Here is a 22385-nt window from a genome sequence, read left to right as displayed (position 1 = left end):
ATGCTGGTGCATCTCAGCTGGGCCGGCCTTTGTTATGCATGTATTTCAGGGGGGAGGGCCCTGCCTCCTCCCGATGGCCGAAAAACGCAGAAAGACTTGAACGCCCAGCGGCGACCACGGTCGGGCCTGCTAGTACTGCCACTGGTTGCGTTGGGCCTGTCGGCTCCCTCGTGGCAGGAGCAGTGGCCATTTTGGACCCCAGTTCGCTCGTGCCATGGTCTGAAGGGGAGGGGGATCTCCCTCTGCGGTTTTCTCCTGTCCACCCGGGACCTGCTTCAACGGCAGGGGAGAAGAAAAACAACCAATAAGGGCTAATAACATAGTCTGGGTAAAACAAATAAGCATGGGTGCAGCTTGCTTATTGCGGCGGCTACTACCCCTAACGAATCAAGCTAGATATTTCACTTGGATGCAGCTCCATCACTGCTCTCTACATTAAAGGTGGGGGTGGAAGGGAAATAGAACCAAGAGCTAAGAGAAACAGATAAGTATGAGAGAAAATATGTGTGAAGCTTGCTGGGCAGACTAGATGGGCCATTTCGTCTTCTTCTGCCGTCATTTCTATGTTTCTATGACCCTTTGAGGTGCAGGCCTCGAACCTTCACAAAGGTGATGGTGGTAGTGGCAGCAGCAGAAGGGTTGTTGGTTCATCCATATCTGGACGATTGGGCTTATTTATGCGAAGACAGAGGAAAAGTGCTTGAGGTCTCTCAAGTGGGTCATAGGCACCTTGTGGTCAACTGGGTTAGGTGATAAATATGGCGAAGAGTCAACTGGTGCCATCCCCGTCTTTGGAATATCTGGGGCGCTTTTCGATACCCAGAAGGGCAGGGTGTGTTTGATCTCGGACAGGGTGACGAAGTTATAGGCACCGGTGACGCATCTGCTTCGGCTGTCAGTGCCAATAGCTGGGACTGTTTACAGGTTATGGGGGTCTCCTTTTTGGTAGCTTTGGAGTTATCTGCATTAAGAAATCGAGGTGATGTGGAGAGTTCATTATGTATGCCTCCTGCACAGCTGTACAGTCCTTCCCTGTTAGATTTCTCTCCCTCCTCGACCTTGCAAACGCCAGTTTTAGCAATTTTCCATTCTGTAGTATGCGACTTATCTTGTATTCCCCTTCATGTAGATCTCGGTGTACGCCATGTATTTAGTAGGGGCTAAGTCAGAGGAAGAAAGGTGGTCATCTAGTCCCAGTTTTCAGTGCTTGCCACCTAACTTGACCGTACAAATCAAGGTGCTGCTATAGGAGGCCTAAATCTGACCGGCCAGAATTCAGGACCCCTCCTCCACAACCCTATAAATAGTAATACAAAACCCTCCCTCATGTCCCAAGCCCTGAGCACTTCTTGGAAGACTCATCCAGTTGCTCTCAGTTGAGACATGCGTATTTTGAGAAACTGTAATGACTCTTTAACGTCTGCTGTTTTTAGAGATGCTTGATTTCTAGATCTGTTGATGACATGGAAAAAATGAATTGAGTGGGGGTGGGGTTGTCTTTGTTGTGCTTTTTTTTTTGGCATTTCCACCAAGGATGGGCATTTCTTCTAGATAACACTGCAATAATCTGCCTTTTTTTTTTTATTAATGTTGCTCCTTGTATTTCACGCCTCTGTTTTGTCTGAGTTTAGGTTCTTCTGAGAACATCCATTGATTCGGTAAATTCACATTAGTTTTGCCCCTTCTTAATTTGTTTGCTTATTTTAGATTCAGGTAGTCACAGCCCATTGCTACCATAAGAAAATTAGAAGTTGATCCCCGTTATTAAAGCTTTATAGTTCTGCACTTGTAATTATCAAACTCCTACAGTATTGTATTTTCCCACAGTCCTCATCAGCCGGCAGCTTTTTCTCCTGCTTCCAGTGATTCCTCGAAGCCCCAGAAGCTGCTGTTTGAGGATCTTGAAGAATCGGATGATTCTCTTCATAGTAAGTTGCAGACTGGTTCCTTTCTAGTAATTCCACCAATGTGAAATTCAGGGGAAATATCATCTTTCTCCTTCCTCATAGGTCACTGGATTTGTTATACCATATTTATATTTTCTGTGTGTGTTGGGGGGTGCAATTCTCACTAAACTTTCTAACAGCAAAGATGCTGGGGTACTTTTGTACCCACCTAGCTAGCAAAACTTCAAGCAAAATCTACCCAGTTAGTTTCTGTTTGAAAATTTGCTAACATTATAAAAGTATCTGTGTACGTGGTGCCTGCTGTTCCTGCAGCTGATGTTCCGCGGGGTGAGCTATACTCGCGTTTGAAATTTCGGTGTGCATGCATAGTTCACTCACTCCTCTGACCCAACTTGGCCTCCAGAAACACCTACTTTTTGAGCAGCTAAAATACCCCCGCCTACTGAAACTACGATTAGCCACTTTGACATGGGGTCATTTTTCCCCTCTACAGATCTAGCTGGCTAGATCCATTTCAGAATTGCCCTCTCTGTGTAAGTGAGTAGTACCTGCAGTATTTATGAGATCACTTTACACAGCAGCTGCTAGATTTGTTTTTGTGCAATGATGTGTACCTTTCCAAACCTTTTAAAACTTAGTTTTCCTTAGATATTAAATAAATTCTGCTATGAAAAGGGAATCCTGTGGTTTAATTTGTTGGAAGCACTGACTGAATTATTTTAAATACTTTTGAAAGCCCTGCATCTTGGAAGTCTACCATAAAACATTGACATTTGAACAGTGTTTTGTTTAATTGCATCATTCAGTTGCTCTGGCCTTCAACAGCACACAGTTATAGCCAGAAAAGAAGGTTGAAGAAGAAAATTGATGCATTAGATTGGTTAGCAAATTAATAAATGATTATAATGGAATTCTTCATCTAGTCCTTCTCAAAACTCAACTTGGTTGTAATGGGGTACATAGTATTAAAATATGGCATTATACATTTGCAGAAGAAATGTCTTCCCATTAAATTGGGAGCTTTGTATGAACTCCACCTAACACGAAGCCGTATATATTGGACTCCATATATATATATTGTACACTTGTATATAATTAACCTCCTCTATCTCTCTTTATTTCCTCCAACCCCAGTTCATTAGCCCCTGTTAATTGTAACTGCATCTCTTCATCACGTTCATTATGTTCTTGGTTGTATTCTTCGCACCCCTGTTTATGTAAACCGACATGATGTGAACGATTTCATGAATGCCGGTATAAAAAAAACCTTAAATAAATAAATAAAATAATATTCCTTGTTGTCCGATCAGACCAGTCCAGGCACATGGGATATGGTCCTTCAACCTGCAGATGGAGGCAGAGAACCAATTTTGACTCTCCTCTATATAGTCTGGTGCAGCAGTGGGAGCCGTGAGTAATTCTCTGCCTCCAGCAGATGCTGGATGTCTGGTGCGATCAGAAGAAGTAGGAACAGCTTTCAGGGCAACAAACTAGGTAAGTTGATTCCCCAGAGTGAGCTCAGACCGAGTCTGGGGAATTGAAGATAGGCTGGCTGTTCCTTCTCCCCTGTGTAGAAAGTTTGAGCCATTGAATATTGGCCTTTTCATTTAATCGCACACACTTAAGGTGCGACAGCAAACCAAGCCTCCAGTGTCTGTATTCAGCTACTGGGGCATGAACTTAAAAGCAGGGAGAGCCCTGAACCGCGGCGAGGAGCAGGCTGCCAGGCCACAGCAGTGACTTGGTCTGATTCCAGCTGTGCTCCGCATCCCCTCCTCCCTCACACTGACGCAAGGATGCCAGAGCGGGGAAGGAAGTGTGCGTGGTGTGGGATCTGCCAACAGCCCAGCATGGAGGGCTCTTTTTGTTCGGCATGCAGTGGTGAGCTACTGACAATATTGCAGGCAGCCAGAGTTCCTGAACATACCCAGATCAGTCCAGAAAAGTGGGTTGTGTATCCCTACCAGTAGGTGGAGTCAGAGAACAATTAGAACTTTGGGCACTGCTACATAACGAGAGTGCCACCTGCAGTCCCTCAGTATTTCTCTGACTCCAGTAGGTGGTAGGGTGCATCTCCTGCAGTCTTAGTTTTTTTCAGGGTAGTTAGGAAATTTGTTATTTTATTTTTCCTTCTCGTTTGCTTGCTGAGGTGTTTAGGCACCTTTGTGGGCCATCCCTCAGTGGAAGCCGGGCATCCGGGGGGTTAGACACCCCTGACTGTGTTTCGCCCGCTCTGTCCCGAGGTGTACAGGCCGGGGGCTCCTGGTCTTCCTACCCCCGAAGCTGCTCCCTCGACCCCTGTTAGTGCAGGCTTTAGTAGTTTAGTTGTTTAAAATTAGTTTAAAAAAAAAGTCTCTTCAGTCTGAGGTAAGGAGTCTGCACTGGGGGAGCCTGCTGTGCAGCAGGCTGTGGGGACAGCTTTGAGCCGTCGCAGTTTAATTTCCTTCCTCTCCCGGGGCTCCGGGTTGATAGTGAAGGTAGGCAGTGTGTGTACTGGGTCCAGGCCGCGTTTTCAGCACCTGGGTGGCTGAACAGCGCGGTTCCTCGCGGGGCTTGTTTTTCTATTTTTTTTTCCCGCGCTGCTGGCAGCGCTCACACAGCCGCAGGTCTCGGGCCTATTTTTTCTTCCCTCAGCTGCTTTGACCACGTGGCTACGCGGCCCGGCATGGCATCGCGAAAATCGGCGGTTTGCCGCTCCTGTGGGGCGTGCGGGCAGAATTTGAACTCTGCATCATTATGCCCAGACTGCTCCAATTTGGAAGGCCCATCGGGGGTGGCCCTTCACCCCCATGGGGGGGGGGGGGGAGGTGACTCGCAACACTCTGAGCAAGAAGAGGATTCCCCTCCTCCCGCTTTGGTCCCCATGACAGTAGATCTGATGTTAGGGACTGGGGAATCGGCCCCGCAGGACCCCCAAGATGGGGAAGGTAGACGCGGGAAATTTTTCCCCAGAGTTTATCTTGTTGATGCATAAAGCCTTTTTGGCACAGAGACAGACTTCCTTAAAGAGACCCGGATGCGCTGGGGATCCCACTGAAGCAGGGACGTCCTGTAGCCACCCAGCAGCGCCCGGTGGTCCACTCTCGTCCTGGGGAGGATGGTCGCGGGGAATCCCCATGACCCAGGTTTTGGGGCAAGGGCGGCGCAGGTTCCGAGTCTGGGAGTCGGATCTGCGCAACTACCGGGTGCGGGTCCGGACCAGAATCTTGATCCCTTGGACACGGATACGGATGATCCTGATGGGGATGACCTCCCTCCGGTGGAGGGTGATGATCCTACTGTTGTCCGCCTGTTTAAGCAAGATGAGCTTCGTCCGCTTATTCACCAGGTACTGGATGTCCTCGGTCTTAACGTTACTTGATTCCGATAATGAAGGGGTTAATCCGGTTCTGGATGGTATTCGGGGACTTCAATTACCCCAATATAGACTGGGTAAATGTATCATCGGGTCACGCTAGAGAGATAACATTCCTGGATGGAATAAATGATAGCTTTATGGAGCAATTGGTTCAGGAACCGACGAGAGAGGGAGCAATTTTAGATCTAATTCTCAGTGGAGCACAGGACTTCGTGAGAGAGGTAACGGTGGTGGGGCCGCTTGGCAATAGTGATCATAATATGATCAAATTTGATTTAATGACTGGAAAAGGAACAGTGTGCAAATCCAAGGCTCTCGTGCTAAACTTTCAAAAGGGAAACTTTGATAAAATGAGAAAAATTGTTAGAAAAAAACTGAAAGGAGCAGCTACAAAAGTAAAAAATGTCCAAGAGGCGTGGTCATTGTTAAAAAATACCATTCTAGAAGCACAGTCCAGATGTATTCCACACATTAAGAAAGGTGGAAAGAAGGCAAAACAATTACCGGCATGGTTAAAAGGGGAGGTGAAAGAAGCTATTTTAGCCAAAAGATCTTCATTCAAAAATTGGAAGAAGGATCCAACAGAAGAAAATAGGATAAAGCATAAACATTGGCAAATTAAATGTAAGACATTGATAAGACAGGCTAAGAGAGAATTTGAAAAGAAGTTGGCTGTAGAGGCAAAAACTCACAGTAAAAACTTTTTTAAATATATCCGAAGCAGAAAGCCTGTGAGGGAGTCAGTTGGACCGTTAGATGATCGAGGGTTTAAAGGGGCAATTAGAGAAGATAAGGCCATCGCGGAAAGATTAAATGATTTCTTTGCTTCGGTGTTTACTGAAGAGGATGTTGGGGAGGTACCCGTAATGGAGAAGGTTTTCATGGGTAATGATTCAGATGGACTGAATCAAATCACGGTGAACCCAGAAGATGTGGTAGGCCTGATTGACAAACTGAAGAGTAGTAAATCACCTGGACCGGATGGTATATACCCCAGAGTTCTGAAGGAACTAAAAAATGAAATTTCAGACCTATTAGTAAAAATTTGTAACTTATCATTAAAATCATCCACTGTACCTGAAGACTGGAGGATAGCAAATGTAACCCCAATATTTAAAAAGGGCTCCAGGGGCGATCCGGGAAACTACAGACCGGTTAGCCTGACTTCAGTGCCAGGAAAGATAGTGGAAAGTGTTCTAAACATCAAAATCACAGAACATATAGAAAGACATGGTTTAATGGAACAAAGTCAGCATGGCTTTACCCAGGGCAAGTCTTGCCTCACAAATCTGCTTCACTTTTTTGAAGGAGTTAATAAACATGTGGATAAAGGTGAACCGGTAGATATAGTATACTTGGATTTTCAGAAGGCGTTTGACAAAGTTCCTCATGAGAGGCTTCTAGGAAAAGTAAAAAGTCATGGGATAGGTGGCGATGTCCTTTCGTGGATTGCCAACTGGCTAAAAGACAGGAAACAGAGAGTAGGATTAAATGGGCAATTTTCTCAGTGGAAGGGAGTGGACAGTGGAGTGCCTCAGGGATCTGTATTGGGATCTGTACTTTTCAATATATGTATAAATGATCTGGAAAGGAATATGACAAGTGAAGTAATCAAATTTGCAGATGACACAAAATTGTTCAGAGTAGTTAAATCACAAGCAGATTGTGATAAATTGCAGGAAGACCTTGTGAGACTGGAAAATTGGGCATCCAAATGGCAGATGAAATTTAATGTGGATAAGTGCAAGGTGATGCATATAGGGAAAAATAACCCATGCTATAATTACACAATGTTGGGTTCCATATTAGGTGCTACAACCCAAGAAAGAGATCTAGGTGTCATAGTGGATAACACATTGAAATCGTCGGTTCAGTGTGCTGCAGCAGTCAAAAAAGCAAAGAGAATGTTGGGAATTATTAGAAAAGGAATGATGAATAAAACGGAAAATGTCATAATGCCTCTGTATCGCTCCATGGTGAGACTGCACCTTGAATACTGTGTACAATTCTGGTTGCCGCATCTCAAAAAAGATATAATTGCGATGGAGAAGGTACAGAGAAGGGCTACCAAAATGATAAGGGGAATGGAACAACTCCCCTATGAGGAAAGACTAAAGAGGTTAGGACTTTTCAGCTTGGAGAAGAGACGACTGAGGGGGGATATGATAGAGGTGTTTAAAATCATGAGAGGTCTAGAACGGGTAGATGTGAATCGGTTATTTACTCTTTCGGATAGTAGAAAGACTAGGGGGCACTCCATGAAGTTAGCATGGGGCACATTTAAAACTAATCGGAGAAAGTTCTTTTTTACTCAACGCACAATTAAACTCTGGAATTTGTTGCTAGAGAATGTGGTTCGTGCAGTTAGTATAGCTGTGTTTAAAAAAGGATTGGATAAGTTCTTGGAGGAGAAGTCCATTACCTGCTATTAAGTTCACTTAGAGAATAGCCACTGCCATTAGCAATGGTTACATGGAATAGACTTAGTTTTTGGGTACTTGCCAGGTTCTTATGGCCTGGATTGGCCACTTTTGGAAACAGGATGCTGGGCTTGATGGACCCTTGGTCTGACCTAGTATGGCATTTTCTTATGTTCTTATGTTCTTATGACCATCAACAGCTTTTCCACTGCCTAAGAAAGTCCGAAAGCTGGTGACCCGCGAGTGGGATACTCTAGATGCGGGCTTAAATGTGGGTAAGGCGATGGGAAAGCTCTACCCGCTGTCGTCAGAGGTGCTGGACCTGCTGAAGATTCCGAAAGTGGACGCGGCTGTCTCGGCGGTCACAAAGAAGACCACGATACCCGTGGCGGGATCTGCTGTCTTAAAGGACATGCAGGACCGAAAGCTGGATAATTGCCAGGTTCTTGTGGCCTGGTTTTGGCCTCTGTTGGAAACAGGATGCTGGGCTTGATGGACCCTTGGTCTTGACCCAGCATGGCAATTTCTTATGTTCTTATCCAGTTGAAGCGGGTTTTTGAAGTGGCCGTTTTGAGCCTTCGAGCGGCAGTCTGCGCTAGTCTTATGCAACGAGAGTGCCTGTGCTGGGTCTAAGAGGTGAGTACTAATGCGGCGGACGCCGACGGTGGAGCGTTGCAGCTGGCCCGTTTTGAAGCCGGAATTGCGTATGGAGCAGATGCGCTATACGACCTCGTTTGGACCTCAGCTCGGTCCATGGTGTCCGTGGTGGCAGCTCGTCGCCTTCTCTGGTTACGGAATTGGGCAGCGGACCTCTCCTCAAAATCCCTTCCCTTCAAGGGCAAGCTTCTCTTTGGGGAGGGGTTGGATCAGTTGGTCAAGCTCCTCGGGGAGTCCAAGGGCGATAGGTTGCCAGAGGATTGAAGAGCGACCAAGAAAGTTTTTCCCCCTAGGATTGTTTTCGGGACTCTCGCCATTTTCGATCTGGCTAATATTCCGCTCCGGCAGATCCTAAATCGACACCGGGTTGCCAACAGTCCTTTCGCGGTGGCCGCCACTCCGGGAGGGACTCTTGACACCTCAGGGTGGGTAGCAGTAAATCCGCCCAATGAAGCCACGAGCACCCATTCCATCGTAGAAGCTGTCGGAGGCAGATTATTCGGCTTTTATGTGGAATGGGCAAGAATAACCTCGGATCGCTGGGTCTTGGAGGTGATCAGGGATGTTTACGCCTTGGAGTTTGCGCGTCCAGTCCGGGAAGTGTTCGTGGAGTCCCATGTGCTCTCTTGTGCCAAACGCGAGGCGGTACAGGATACCCTGCAGCGGCTGCTCGACTTCAGAGCCATTGTCCCAGTGCCGGAAGCGCAGCAGGGACGGGGGCGGTACTCAATTTACTTCTTGGTCCAAAAAAAGGAGGGCACTTTTTGTCCCATCCTCGATCTGCAGAAACTCAACCGTTGTTTCAGAGTCTCTCGTTTTCGTATGGAAACCCTACGGACTGTGATGTGGCAGTTTGAAAGGGAGAGTTTCTAGCGTCCCTAGATCTCACGGAGGCATATCTTCATATTCTGATCCGGATGAATCATCAGCGGTTCCTGTGCTTCAAGGTCTTGGGTCAGCACTTCCAGTTTCGAGCCCTTCCGTTTGGCCTTGCCACAACTCCTCGGACTTTCACCAAGGTTATAGTGGTGGTAGCGGCTTTCCTTCGCAAGGCGGATATTCTGGTCCATCCTTACCTGGACGACTGGTTGATTCGTGCCAAGTCTCGGGAGGATTGCGTACGGTCCGTCCACACTGTGATGGTCACCTTACAGTCACTCGGGTGGGTCATCAATGTGCAGAAAAGTCATTTGGAACCCACCCAGAAGCTGATTTACTTGGGAGCGTGATTCAGTACATTACAAGGCAAGGTGTTTCTGGCGGAGGATCGTCTGCGGAAGTTTCAAGAACAGATTTACACTCTCCTGTGGAATGAGCAGCCCACACTGTGGCATCATCTGCAAGTCCTGGGCTCCATGGCTTCCACCTTGGATTTGGTGCCCTGGGCGTTCGCTCACTTGCAACCATTACAATTTGCGCTCTTGTTGCGCTGGAGTCTGGTGTCGGAACAGTTCCATCTCCCAATGCCGCTACTTCCCGAGTCCAGACTCAGTCTGTCGTGGTGGCTGTCTTGCGACAATCTGGAACGGGGAGTGGACTTGGATTCTCCGGATTGGATAATAATTTCCACCGATGCCAGTCACTCCGGCTGGGGAGTAGTGTGTGCAGACAGAACTGCCCAAGGGCTCTGGTCTCCGATGAAGGGTCCTGGTCCATCAGTCGGCTCGACACGAGAGCCGGACGGCTGGCCTTGCAGGCGTTTCTCCCCTGGATATAGAACAGCATGGTTCGCATGTTCTCCGACAATGCGACGAGGTAGCTTACATCAACCGCCAAGGGGGCACAAGAAGTCCCGCGGTTGCGCTCAAGGTGTGCCTCCTTTTCGCCTGGACGGAGTGCCATCTCCAGGGAATTGCAGCTTCTCATGTCGCGGGAGTGGAGAACGTGCAGGCCGATTTTCTCAGCGGACAACAGCTCGATCCCGGGGAATGGGAACTGTCTCGCGACGCGTGGAACCTCATTTGTGCCCAGTGGGGTGTGCCGCAGTTGGATCTGATGGCAACCAGGGCGAAAACGAAGACGGACAGATTTTTCAGCCATCGGCGAGAGCAGGGCTTGATGGGTATCGACGCGCTGGTGTGTTCCTGGTCCAAGGGAATTATTCTGTACAACTTTCCTCCGTGGCCTCTCATCGGTTGACTTCTTCGTCACATCAAACTCCATCCCGGCAGGGTGGTTCTGGTGACGCCGGAGTGGCCGCATCACTCGTGGTTTGTGGATCTGATTCGTCTGGCCCTAGAGGCTCCGTTGCAACTCACTCATCCACTGCATCTTCTCCGTCAGGGGCCCATATTTTCGGATCGAGAGGATCACTTCTTTCTCGCGGCCTGGCTTTTGAGAGGCAACATTTGCGCTTGAAGGGTTATTTCGAGCAGGTTATTTCCACGCTCCTACAGGCTCGCCGTCCAGCCACGTCTATGGCTTATGTTCGCGTTTGGAAACTGTTTGAGGCATGGTGTCTCCAACACTCCTGCAATCCGTTGACGGCGGACGTCATCCGGGTGCTTGAATTTTTGCAGCAAGGACTCACTAGGGGGTTAGCGTTTAATTCCCTTTGGGTTCAGGTGGCAGAGTTGGGCGCCTTGCGGGGTCGGTTGAATGGTGTGTCTCTAGCTGTCCATCCGGATATTGCTCGCTTTCTCAAAGGAGTTAAACATCTGCATCCGCCTGTCCAGCCTTTATGTCCCGCTTGGAGTTTGAATCTAGTTCTCTGGGCGCTGTGCGAAGCCCCCTTTGAGCCTTTGCGCAGGGCTTCATTGAAGGATCTGACTTTAAAAACAGTGTTTTTGGTGGCTATTTGCTCGGCCTGCTGGATTTCGGAATTGCAGCCATTCTCTTCCCGCGATCCCTTTCTTCGGATTTTTGACGATGAATTTCCCTGCGCCCGGTTCCCTCATTCCTTCCCAAAGTGGTTTCGGCCTTCCATGTCAATCAGGTGGTGGATCTTCCAGGTTTTCCGCACTGGGCTTGGGATTCCTCTCAGGGCAGGGACCTTCATCTATTGGATGTCCAGCGTATTTTGCTGCGCTACCTGGAGGTTACTAATAATTTCTGACGTTTGGATCACTTTTTTCTCCTGTTTGGGGGGGCACAAACAGGGTGACAAGGCGTCTAAGGCGACCATCTCTTATTGGATTAAGGAAGCCATCGACTCCGCCTACATTTCTCAAGGGCGTCAAGTGCCGTTGAGTCTCAGAGCACACTCAACCAGGGCATAAGCGACCTCTTGGGCAGAGTGTCAAGTCCTGTTGTCTCAGAAGATTTGTAGGGCGGCAATGTGGTCTTCTTTACACACTTTCACTAAACATTATAGCTTGGACGTTAAAGCTGATGATGAATCGTCCTTTGGTGAGAGTGTATTGCGTGCGGGTCTTTCGGGTTCCTGCCCAGTGTAGGGTGGCTTGGGTAAATCCCACTTTTCTGGACTGATCTGGGTATGTTCAGGAAATGAAAATTGGTTCTTATCTGCTAATTTTCGTTCCTGTAATACCACCCCTTTCTTCAGATACCGAAAGACTGCATTGCCTTACGATTTGCTGGTTTTTTTTAAATTACAGAGCTTCGTGTTGACAGAGTTACTCGATGGAGCAGTTTCTGAGTCTGTTTGTTGAGGCCGCAGGTTGTCGTTTTTTTGTTTGGATTTCAACCTCGGCCGCTAGTTCTGTTAGTGTGGGCTTGGGTACAGGCCAATACTGAGGGACTGCAGGTGGCCCTCTCGTTATGTAGCAGTGCCCAAAGTTCTAATTGTTCTCTGACTCCACCTGCTGGTAGGGATACACAACCCACTTTTCTGGACTGATCTGTGGTATTACAAGAACGAAAATTAGCAGGTAAGAACCAATTTTCATATAGCAGCTGCCTGGCAACCCCAGGAATAGGTAAGGGAACATGTCCAACAAGTGGGGTGGTTTGGTACGACAGAAGGAGCAACTGGAGCCCTGGACAGCAGAGATACCCTCAAGTCAGGTGCAGCTGACTTTATCACTTCCCCCATGCAGAACACAGATAAAGAGAAAAGCAATACAAGAAACAATACACCGTCTGTGGCAACTTGAAGCAGTGATTTTGGAACCCCAGGCAGAAAGGGGGAAAGGTGATAATCTGTTTATTTTGTGGTCCCAAAGAAGGAAGGAAGAATGGAAAAGCTACACTGCTACCCTTTGGGGGAAAAAATAATTAAAAAAAAAATAAGTTTTTCATAGAGAATATAGGGACGCATGGTCCGGGACTTAGCAAGGGTCTACTGAAGACGCCCATTACTGCACCAGACTGTATGGAGGAGAATCAGCATAAAGATTGGTTCTCGGCTTCCATCTGCTGGAAGGAAGAACATGTCCCACATGTCTGAACTGGTCTGGCAGGACTCAAGGAAAGGAAATTATCTGGTAAGGACCAAATTTCACCTTTACTTGTTCTCTGATAAGTCAGAGGGAATTATTTTCTTCCACGGTAACTCCCTGATTCGATCTAGCAAGGGGTTAGTAGATCGTTGAGTGGATGGCATTCGAAAGAAAGCCCCATGTTGCCATAGGAAATCTTTAACAATGACTATATTTTCCTTTAAAGGAAAAACAGAATAGGGGCTAAGTGCTGAACCTGGCTCTACTGACTTCAGTCCAAGCAGAGGTTTGTTTACAAGCCCCCTGAAGGACTGTGACTTTTGGCTTCTGGAACAGTTTCTCCCCGAGTGGCCATTTAAAATCAATAAACAAAAACAAATTCTCAGCAAGGCTGAAACACTTCAACTTCATTCAAGCACAGTGCAACTTAACTTTACAGTGAGACATATGTATCATCTTTTCCGATGCATCAACCGGTGCATATTGGTCAGAATGAATTTGTTTTTATTTATAGGATATCTTTTGAGATCTGACTTGTCACATGTATATATTTAATTCAGTAGTTCCTAGGTTTTTGTAAAGAAGGCTCTTACAATTATTTTTTAAATCCAGTCATTGCCCCATGTAAACAATACGCATAGTATGTTTGAATTGTCCTAATTTTCATATTAATGGAGGACTTGCTTAATTAATAAATGAAGTCTGTGTTCCAAGTGTAGCTATTCTCACACTGGGCAGCCATGCCATCGTCCCACTGGTATCCTTTCTGAATAAAGAGGCTATTGTTCACTTTTCTCCCTCAGATCAGGAAGACATTCCAGAGCAGGCCGAGAACGATGTGCTGCATACATCGGGTGACATCATTGACTGGAGTCACATCACACCCACCAGGCCAACAACAGCCACTTCACAGCAGGATTCAGGTGCGTTTCCTGCACCAAAACAGAACTGGAAACCTGCATGACATGGCAAATAACGTCTGTTTTCTCTGGAAGTTATTAAAATCTAAGGGGGAGGTGATTTTCTAACTGTCAGCACTGGAACTAGGATCACGTGGGTTTTGCATCAATTCCCTAAAGCCAGAGTATGTGTGGACTTGCTGTGGGTGTAAAGTCCCCTCCGTCACTTGCACCTGCCTTGTCTGCGGGCAGAATTTTGGTTGAAAAGTACTTGCTGGGATTTGAAAATGCAAGCTACAGGCATATTTTTCCTATCACAGCCTAAACCTCCTTGCAGTGTGGCTAATGGTTTGCGCATTGTTCCACAACACGCAGACTTTTAGCAGCTCTCGTGGTGGGCAGATTTTGTTGATTAATGTGGCTAAAATGCTTTTTCTCCGAGGACAAGAGGGATGGCATTCCTCACACATGGGTGACATAATTGGATGGAGCACCGCCGATTTCGATGGCTCGGTGTCCATCAGTGTGGCTCCGAGGTCCCTCGATGCTGATGACTCCGATGCCGATGGAATGATCTTCTCTGGCCCAAAGATCTTAGTCCTTTTGGGGTCATCTTGGCGCACTTTCTGCAACCCCCAGACATTGTGCGATGCCCCAAGGCAGAGGACACATCTATCATGGGAGTCCTTGATAGACATCCTCCTTGCACACCTGGGGCACCGCTTAAAATCTGAAGTGGACATGTCATCTCTAAACGAGGGATATGAGCACCTGATCATCATTACTTATTTTTATGTACATGACTATTTCTTCCCCCTGCTCCCCTCCCCACCACTGGGTCCTGGTACTATATGTAGAGGTAATTTTCAGTGGTATTACAAGACTTCAAGCATCATAAGCATTTTCCCAGGACAAGCAGGATGGCAGTCCTCACATGTGGGTGACGTCACTGGATGAAGCCCTATCATGGAAAACTTTTCTGTCAAAGTTTCTAGACCTTTTCACTGGCACACTGAGCATGCCCAGCATGCCATAATCCCTGTAGCCACAGGGGTCTCCCTTCAGTCTCTTTTTTTCCCCCGCTGCAGTTTGCCTCTCGGTTAGGAGCTCTGAGAATTCTTTCACTATTTTTCCTCACAGCATCGTTTTTTTGTCATTCAGTGAGTAAATTCCACCGTCTTCAGTCAGTTCCTGCTCCCCCTTTCTCGGTGTTCGCAGGCCATCGACCATTTTTGCGGCCCCTTTTTTCCATCATGGCGACAGGTTTTCGACAATGTCCGTAGTGTCCCCCGTACCATGTCGATTACAGACCCGCATGATGATTGTGTGCTGTGCCTCGGCTCATCACACGACGTTCGTCGATGCCCAAGCTGTGCTCAAATGACCCCAAAGGGCAGGGGGGCTCGCCTAGACAAGATGGAGTTTCTTTTCAAAATCAAGATAATTCCATCGACGTCCGCCCAGTCGTCACCGGCAGGAACATCGAAAAAATCTATCAACAAACCTCGCCGGGAGCACCAAGGCAGCAGTGACCATCTGTCACTGACAACATCTAAGGCATCGTCTTCCTCGGTGCGGGAGAAGGACCGGACCGAGCACTGAGGGAAGCACTGGCACCAATACGATTCCACTCCTGGTACCGACACCGCATCGGCATCGATGGCTATCGAGCCGACTGCGAAGAGGACACAGAGGAGCCTCCAACCTCCTCTCCACCCGAGATACTGAGGCGATCCCCACCAATATCGATGCAGGGTACTAAGCCCCCACAAACACCTGAGTTGAACGTGCTTGTCCGACAGGCGGTCCTCTATGCCCTCCGGAACCTACAGCTGCCATCGATGCTGGCCCCCCATACCGGTACCGACACCGGAGCCATTGATATTTACACCGATACTCATCGGTGCCCTTCCGACCCAGCCTGGGCCGTCGATGCCGAAACAACCTATTGAGTCCCGAAACCCCTGATATCCATTCCGGGGTCCTCGGAATACGAAGGTATGGACCTCCAGTCCTTTTCCAGCACACCTTCCACTGATGCTGGAACCTGTTCTTGGTCTGTCGGGGCTCTCGGGACTGAGACGCCCACGATTCCCCTCGATGCCATCGATGCCGCCGAAACCTTCATCTGTGCCACCACATCCTCCATCGAGGCCATCAAGGGATCCGTTGATGACAACACTTTCTGCAGTACCAGCTCATTTCCTTCCCTCAGGATCTCAGCCAGAGACTCCGTATGACCCATGGGAGGATGTTGACACCGACACTTCTACGGAGGACATACTATCAGAACCATCTCCTCCGGAAGAAAGGAGACGGTCTCCCCCAGAAGACCTCTCCTTTGCTAATTTTATAAAGGAAATGTCAGAGACAATCCCTTTTGACCTGGTCACAGAGGAAGACACACGTCATAAAATATTGGAAGTCCTCCAATTTGTTGATGCTCCCAAAGAAATTATGGCTGTTCCCGTCCACGAGGTTCTCTTGGATCTCCAACATCGTCTATGGGAGCACTCTTGCGCTGTCTCACCAGTAAATAGGAAGACAGATGCAACATATCTGGTCCAGCATACTCCAGGATTCCAAAAGCCACAACTACCCCACCAATCAGTGGTAGTTGAATCTGCACAGAAAAAGGCCAGGAGACTGTGCCCTCACTCTTCATCTCCCCCTGGAAAAGTCCAAAAATTCCTGGATATTTTGGGTCAAAAAATCTTTCAGGGTTCTATGCTAGTGTCACATTGCTGCATATCAACTTTACATGACATAATATCAGAGGAATCTCTGGAAGCAAGTTCAGGGAATAGCTGATTCTCTTCCCCAGAAACAACAAGATAACCTTAACGCCATACTACACAAAGGCCTTGAGGCTGGAAAGCATGAAGTACGGGCTGCTTACAATTCCTTTGAGACTGCTTCTCGCTTATCAGCAACGGGAATCAGCACCAAAAGGTGGGCCTGGCTTAAGGCATCGGACTTGCGAACTGAAGTCCAAGACAAGCTCGCTGATCTGCCGTATACCGGAGAAAATCTATTTGGCGACATAGATACAGGACACAGTGGCTCCACAAAGACCATCATGAGACCCTGTATCAACTGTCCACAGTTACTATGGAGGCTCCCTCCTCTGCAAGAAGGACCACGTGAAGGGACCCCAAAAGACCGTTTTATCGCTCACCAGGTACTACCCACCTACATCTCACGTGAGACAAACCAAACCACCTCAGAGAGGACATCCACGACAGCCCAAGCCATCCAGTTCTCAGCCAGCCTTGCAAACCGGCCAAACCTCTGGATTTTGAAATCTATCCAGAGAACAGCAGCCACTCCACAAATCCAAAACCAGACTTGCCAGTAGGAGGTCGGATTCACCACTTCATAACCAACTGGCTCAGCATTACCACAGACCAATGGGTTATATCCATCATAAACCAGGGATACCATCTAAACTTCCTCATGGTACCCCCGGTAACATGCCTATCTGGTGTGAAGGTGGTGGACCTCACACGTCACCTAGATAGGATTTTAGACTGTGCTGGGGAGGAGCCGGCTGTCGTGGTACATGTGGGCACCAACGACATAGGAAAATGTGGGAGGGAGGTTCTGGAATCCAAATTTAGGCTCTTAGGTAGAAAGCTTAAATCCAGAACCTCCAGGGTAGCATTCTCTGAAATTCTCCCTGTTCCACACACAGGTCCCCAGAAGCAGGTAGAGCTCCAGAGTCTCAATGCGTGGATGAGACGATGGTGCAAGGTAGAGGGATTCGGTTTTGTAAGGAACTGGGGAACCTTTTGGGGAAGGGGGAGTCTCTTCCGAAGGAATGGGCTCCACCTTAACCAGGATGGAACCAAACTGCTGGCGCTAACCTTTAAAAAGATAGAGCAGCTTTTAAACTAGAACAAAGGGGAAAGCAGACAGTCACTCAGCAGCGCATGGTTCAGAGGGAGGTATCTTCAAAGGATACTAATGATGCATTAGAATTAGGGCATCCCAACAGTGAGGTTCTAATAATAAGAAAAGTAGTCCAAGTGCCTGTAAGTAAAAACTCACCTGAGCTAAAAAATTCTAATTTATCCCTATCAATTAAAAAGCACAATGAAAATATAAACAAAAAACAAACTTTAAAATGTTGGTATGCTAATGCCAGAAGTTTAAGAAGTAAGGTGAGAGAATTAGAATGTATAGCAGTGAATGATGAGACTTAATTGGCATCTCAGAGACATGGTGGAAGGAGGATAACCAATGGGACAGTGCTATACCGGGGTACAAATTATATCGCAATGACAGAGAGGAGCACCCGGGAGGCGGTGTGGCGCTTTGTCTGGGATGGCATAGAGTCCAACAGGATAAACATCCTGCATGAGACTAAATGCACAATCGAATCTTTATGAGTAGAAATTCCTTGTGTGTTGGGGAAGCCTATAGTGATAGAAGTATACTACCGTCCACCTGGTCAAGATGAGGAGACGGACAGTGTAATGCTAAAAGAAATTAGGGAGGCTAAGCAAATTGGTAGTGCGGTAATAATGGGAGATTTCAATTATCCCAGTATTGACTGGGTAAATGTATCATCGGGACATGCTAGAGAGATAAAGTTCCTGGATGGAATAAATGACAGCTTTATGGAGCAATTGGTTCAGGAACCAACAAGAGAGGGAGCAATTTTAGATCTAATTTTCAGTGGCGCACAGGATTTGGTGAGAGAGGTAATGGTGGTGGGGCCGCTTGACAATAGTGATCATAATATGATCAGATTTGAATTAATGGCTGGCAGGGTGACAGTAAGCAAATCCATGGCTCTCATGCTAACTTTGAAAAGAGAAACTTTGATAAAATGAGAATAATAGTTAGAAAAAAACTGAAAGGAGTAGCTACAAAGGTAAAAAGTGTGCAAGAGGTGTGGTCATTGTTAAAAAAAATACCATCCTAGAAGCACAGTCCAGATGTATTCCACACATTAAGAAAAGTGGAAAGATGGCAAAACGATCTCCAGCATGGTTAAAAGGGGAGGTGAAAGAAGCTATTTTAGCCAAAAGAGCTTCATTCAAAAATTGGAAGAAGGATCCAACAGAAGAAAATAGGATAATGCATAAGCGTTGGCAAGTTAAATGTAAGACATTGATAAGACAGTCTAAGAGAGAATTTGAAAAGAAGTTTGCCGTAGAGGCAAAAACTAACAGTAAAAACTTTAAAAAATATATCCGAAGCAGAAAGCCTGTGAGGGAGTCAGTTGGACCGTTGGATGATCGCGGGGTTAAAGGGGCAATTAGAGAACCAGCAACCAATTCCACAAGTGACCTTAACCACAGACGCATCCAACTTGGGTTGGGGAGCTCATGTGAACAATCTTCAAACTCAAGGTACTTGGACACAGCTCGAAGCAACATTTCAGATCAACTTCCTAGAGCTTCGGGCTATACGTTATGCTCTATATGCCTTTCACACAAGACTGTTCTCATACAGACAACACAGTTGCAATGTGGTACTTGAACAAGCAGGGAGGCACAGGCTCTTATCTCTTCTGCCAAGAAGTTGCGCAGATCTGGGCCTGGGGCCTTACACACTCCATGCATCTTCGGGCCACTTATCTAGCAGGCATACAGAACATACTAGCAGATCGCCTCAGTCGACAGTTCCATCCTCACGAGTGGTCTCTGGATCCTGTGGGTAACGAAGAAAATCTTCCAGCGTTGGGGTCAAACAACAACCTTTTTGCATCCGAACTGAATCACAAAGTGGACAAATTCTGCTCCCTCCACAGGCAACAACACACGTTAGCCATGGACGCCTCCTATACTCATATCCCCCGATACCGTTGATAGCCAAAACTCTGGTGAAACTACAACAGGACAAAGGGTCAGTGATACTCATAGCCCCGTATTGGCCTCGACAGGTATGGTTTCCCATGCTTCTCGACCTCTCGATCAGAGAACCCATTCGCCTGGGCACAGCACCCACTCTCATAACTCAGTACCAAGGCATGTTACGCCACCCAAACCTTCAGACTCTATCCCTCACAGCCTGGATGTTGAAACCGCTCAACCTTTCAACTGATGTCTCTCAAGTGCTTGTAGCTTTTCGAAAGCCTATCGTTCTAAGTGGAATAAGTAAATCTACAGCTCTAACACTAAACTTTCAAAAGGGAAACTTTGATAAAATGAGGAAAATAGAAAAAAAACTGAAAGGTGCAGCTGCAAAGGTTAAAAGTGTTCAACAGGCATGGTCATTGTTAAAAAATACCATTCTAGAAGCACAGTCTAGATGTATTCCACACATTAAGAAAGGTGGAAGGAAGGCAAAACAGTTACTGGCATGGTTAAAAGGTGAGGTGAAAGAGGCTATTTTAGCCAAAAGATCTTCATTTAAAAATTGGAAGAAAATAGGATAAAGCATAAGAATTGGCAAGTTAAATGTAAGACATTAATAAGAAAGGCTAAGAGAAAATAGGAGAAGTTGGCCATAGAGGCAAAAACTCACAATAAAAACATTTTAAAATAGATCCGAAGCAGAAAACCTGCAAGAGAGTTGGTTAGACCGTTGGATGATCAAGGGGTTAAAGGGGCTCTTAGAGAAGATAAGGCCATCGTGGAAAGATTAAACGATTTTTTTGCTTCAGTGTTTACTGAAGAGGATGTTGGAGAGATACTCGTTCTGGAGAAGATTTTCATGGGTGATGATTCTGATCAACTGAACAAATCACGGTGAACCTAGAAGATGTGGTAGGCCTGATTGACAAACTGAAGAGCAGTAAATCACCTGGACCGGATGGTATACACCCCAGGGTTCTGAAGGAACTCAAAAATGAAATTTCAGACCTATTAGTAAAAATTTGTAACCTATCATTAAAATCATCCATTGTACCTGAAGACTGGAGGGTGGCTAATGTAACCCCAATATTTACAAAGGGCTTCAGGGGTGATCCAGGAAACTACAAACCAGATAGCCTGACTTCAGTGCGAGGAAAAATAGTGGAAAGTGTTCTAAATATCAAAATCACAGAACATATAGAAAGACATGGTTTAATGGAACACAATCAGCATGGCTTTACCCAAGGCAAGTCTTGCCTCACAGATCTGCTTCACTTTTTTGAAGGAGTTAATAAACATGTAGATAAAGGTGAACCAGTAGATGTCGTGTATTTGGATTTTCAGAAGGCGTTTGACAAAGTTCCTCATGAGAGGCTTCTAGGAAAAGTAAAGAGTCATGGGATAGGTAGCGATGTCCTTTCGTGAATTACAATCTGGCTAAAAGACAGGAAACAGTAGGATTAAATGGATAATTTTCTCAGTGGAAGGGAGTGGGTGGTGAAGTGCCTCAGGGATCTGTATTGGGATCTGTACTTTTCAATATATGTATAAATGATCTGGAAAGGAATATGACAAGTGAAGTAATCAAATTTGCAGATGATACAAAATTATTCAGAGTAGTTAAATCAGAAGCGGATTGTGATAAATTGCAGGAAGACCTTGTGACACTGGAAAATTGGGCATCCAAATGGCAGATGAAATTTAATTTGGATAAGTGCAAGGTGATGCATATAGAGAAAAATAACCCATGCTATAGTTACACAACTCCCCTATGAGGAAAGACTAAAGAGGTTAGGACTTTTCAGCTTGGAGAAGAGACGACTGAGGGGGGATATGATAGAGGTGTTTAAAATCATGAGAGGTCTAGAACGGGTAGATGTGAATCGGTTATTTACTCTTTCGGATAGTAGAAAGACTAGGGGGCACTCCATGAAGTTAGCATGGGGCACATTTAAAACTAATCGGAGAAAGTTCTTTTTTACTCAACGCACAATTAAACTCTGGAATTTGTTGCCAGAGAATGTGGTTTGTGCAGTTAGTATAGCTGTGTTTAAAAAAGGATTGGATAAGTTCTTGGAGGAGAAGTCCATTACCTGCTATTAAGTTCACTTAGAGAATAGCCACTGCCATTAGCAATGGTTACATGGAATAGACTTAGTTTTTGGGTACTTGCCAGGTTCTTATGGCCTGGATTGGCCACTGTTGGAAACAGGATGCTGGGCTTGATGGACCCTTGGTCTGATCCAGTATGGCATTTTCTTATGTTCTTATGTTCTTATATTAGGAGCTACCACCAAGAAAGAGATCTAGGCATCATAGTGGATAACAAATTGAAATCGTCGGTTCAGTGTGCTGCAGCAGTCAAAAAAGCAAACAGAATGTTGGGAATTATTGGAAAGGGAATGGGGAATAAAATGGAAAATATAATGCCTCTGTATCGCTCCATGGTGAGACTGCACCTTGAATACTGTGTACAATTCTGGTCGCCGCATCTCAGGAAAGATATAGTTGCGATGGAGAAGGTACAGAGAAGGGCGACCAAAATGAGAAAGGAGATGGAACAGCTCCCCTATGAGGAAAGACTAAAGAGGTTAGGACTGTTCAGCTTGGGGAAGAGCTGGCTGAGGGGGGATATGATAGAGGTGTTTAAAATCATGAGAGGTCTAGAACAGGTAAATGTGAATCGATTATTTACTCTTTCGGATAATAGAAAGACTAGGGGGCACTCCATGAAGTTAGCATGTGGCACATTTAAAACTAATCGGAGAAAGTTCTTTTTTAATCAATGCACAATTAAACTCTGGAATTTGTTGCCGGAGGATGTGGTTAGTGTAGTTAGTGTAGCTGGGTTTAAAAAAGGATTGGATAAGTTCTTGGAGGAGAAGTCCATTACCTGCTATTAATTAAGTTGACTTAGAAAATAGCCACTGCTATTACTAGCAACAGTAACATGGAATAGTTTTCGGGTACTTGCCAGGTTCTTATGGTCTGGATTGG

General features: G+C 46.3%; 1 protein-coding gene across 4 annotated transcripts in view; it reads left to right on the top strand.

Annotated features, from left to right (window-relative positions):
• OFD1 (OFD1 centriole and centriolar satellite protein) overlaps positions 1-22385 on the top strand; it is a 134884-nt gene that overhangs the window by 81547 nt on the left and 30952 nt on the right. For all 4 annotated transcript variants that reach the window (XM_029604569.1, XM_029604568.1, XM_029604567.1 and 1 more), the window contains 2 exons: positions 1828-1928; positions 13486-13605. In XM_029604569.1, coding sequence (XP_029460429.1) covers positions 1828-1928; positions 13486-13605 — 221 coding nt within the window. The remainder of the gene's footprint in view (positions 1-1827; positions 1929-13485; positions 13606-22385) is intronic.

This window comes from Rhinatrema bivittatum, chromosome 5, assembly GCF_901001135.1.
Source record: "Rhinatrema bivittatum chromosome 5, aRhiBiv1.1, whole genome shotgun sequence".
NCBI classification, from domain to species: Eukaryota; Metazoa; Chordata; class Amphibia; order Gymnophiona; family Rhinatrematidae; genus Rhinatrema; species Rhinatrema bivittatum.
This window is presented reverse-complemented; position numbering and strand designations above follow the sequence as displayed.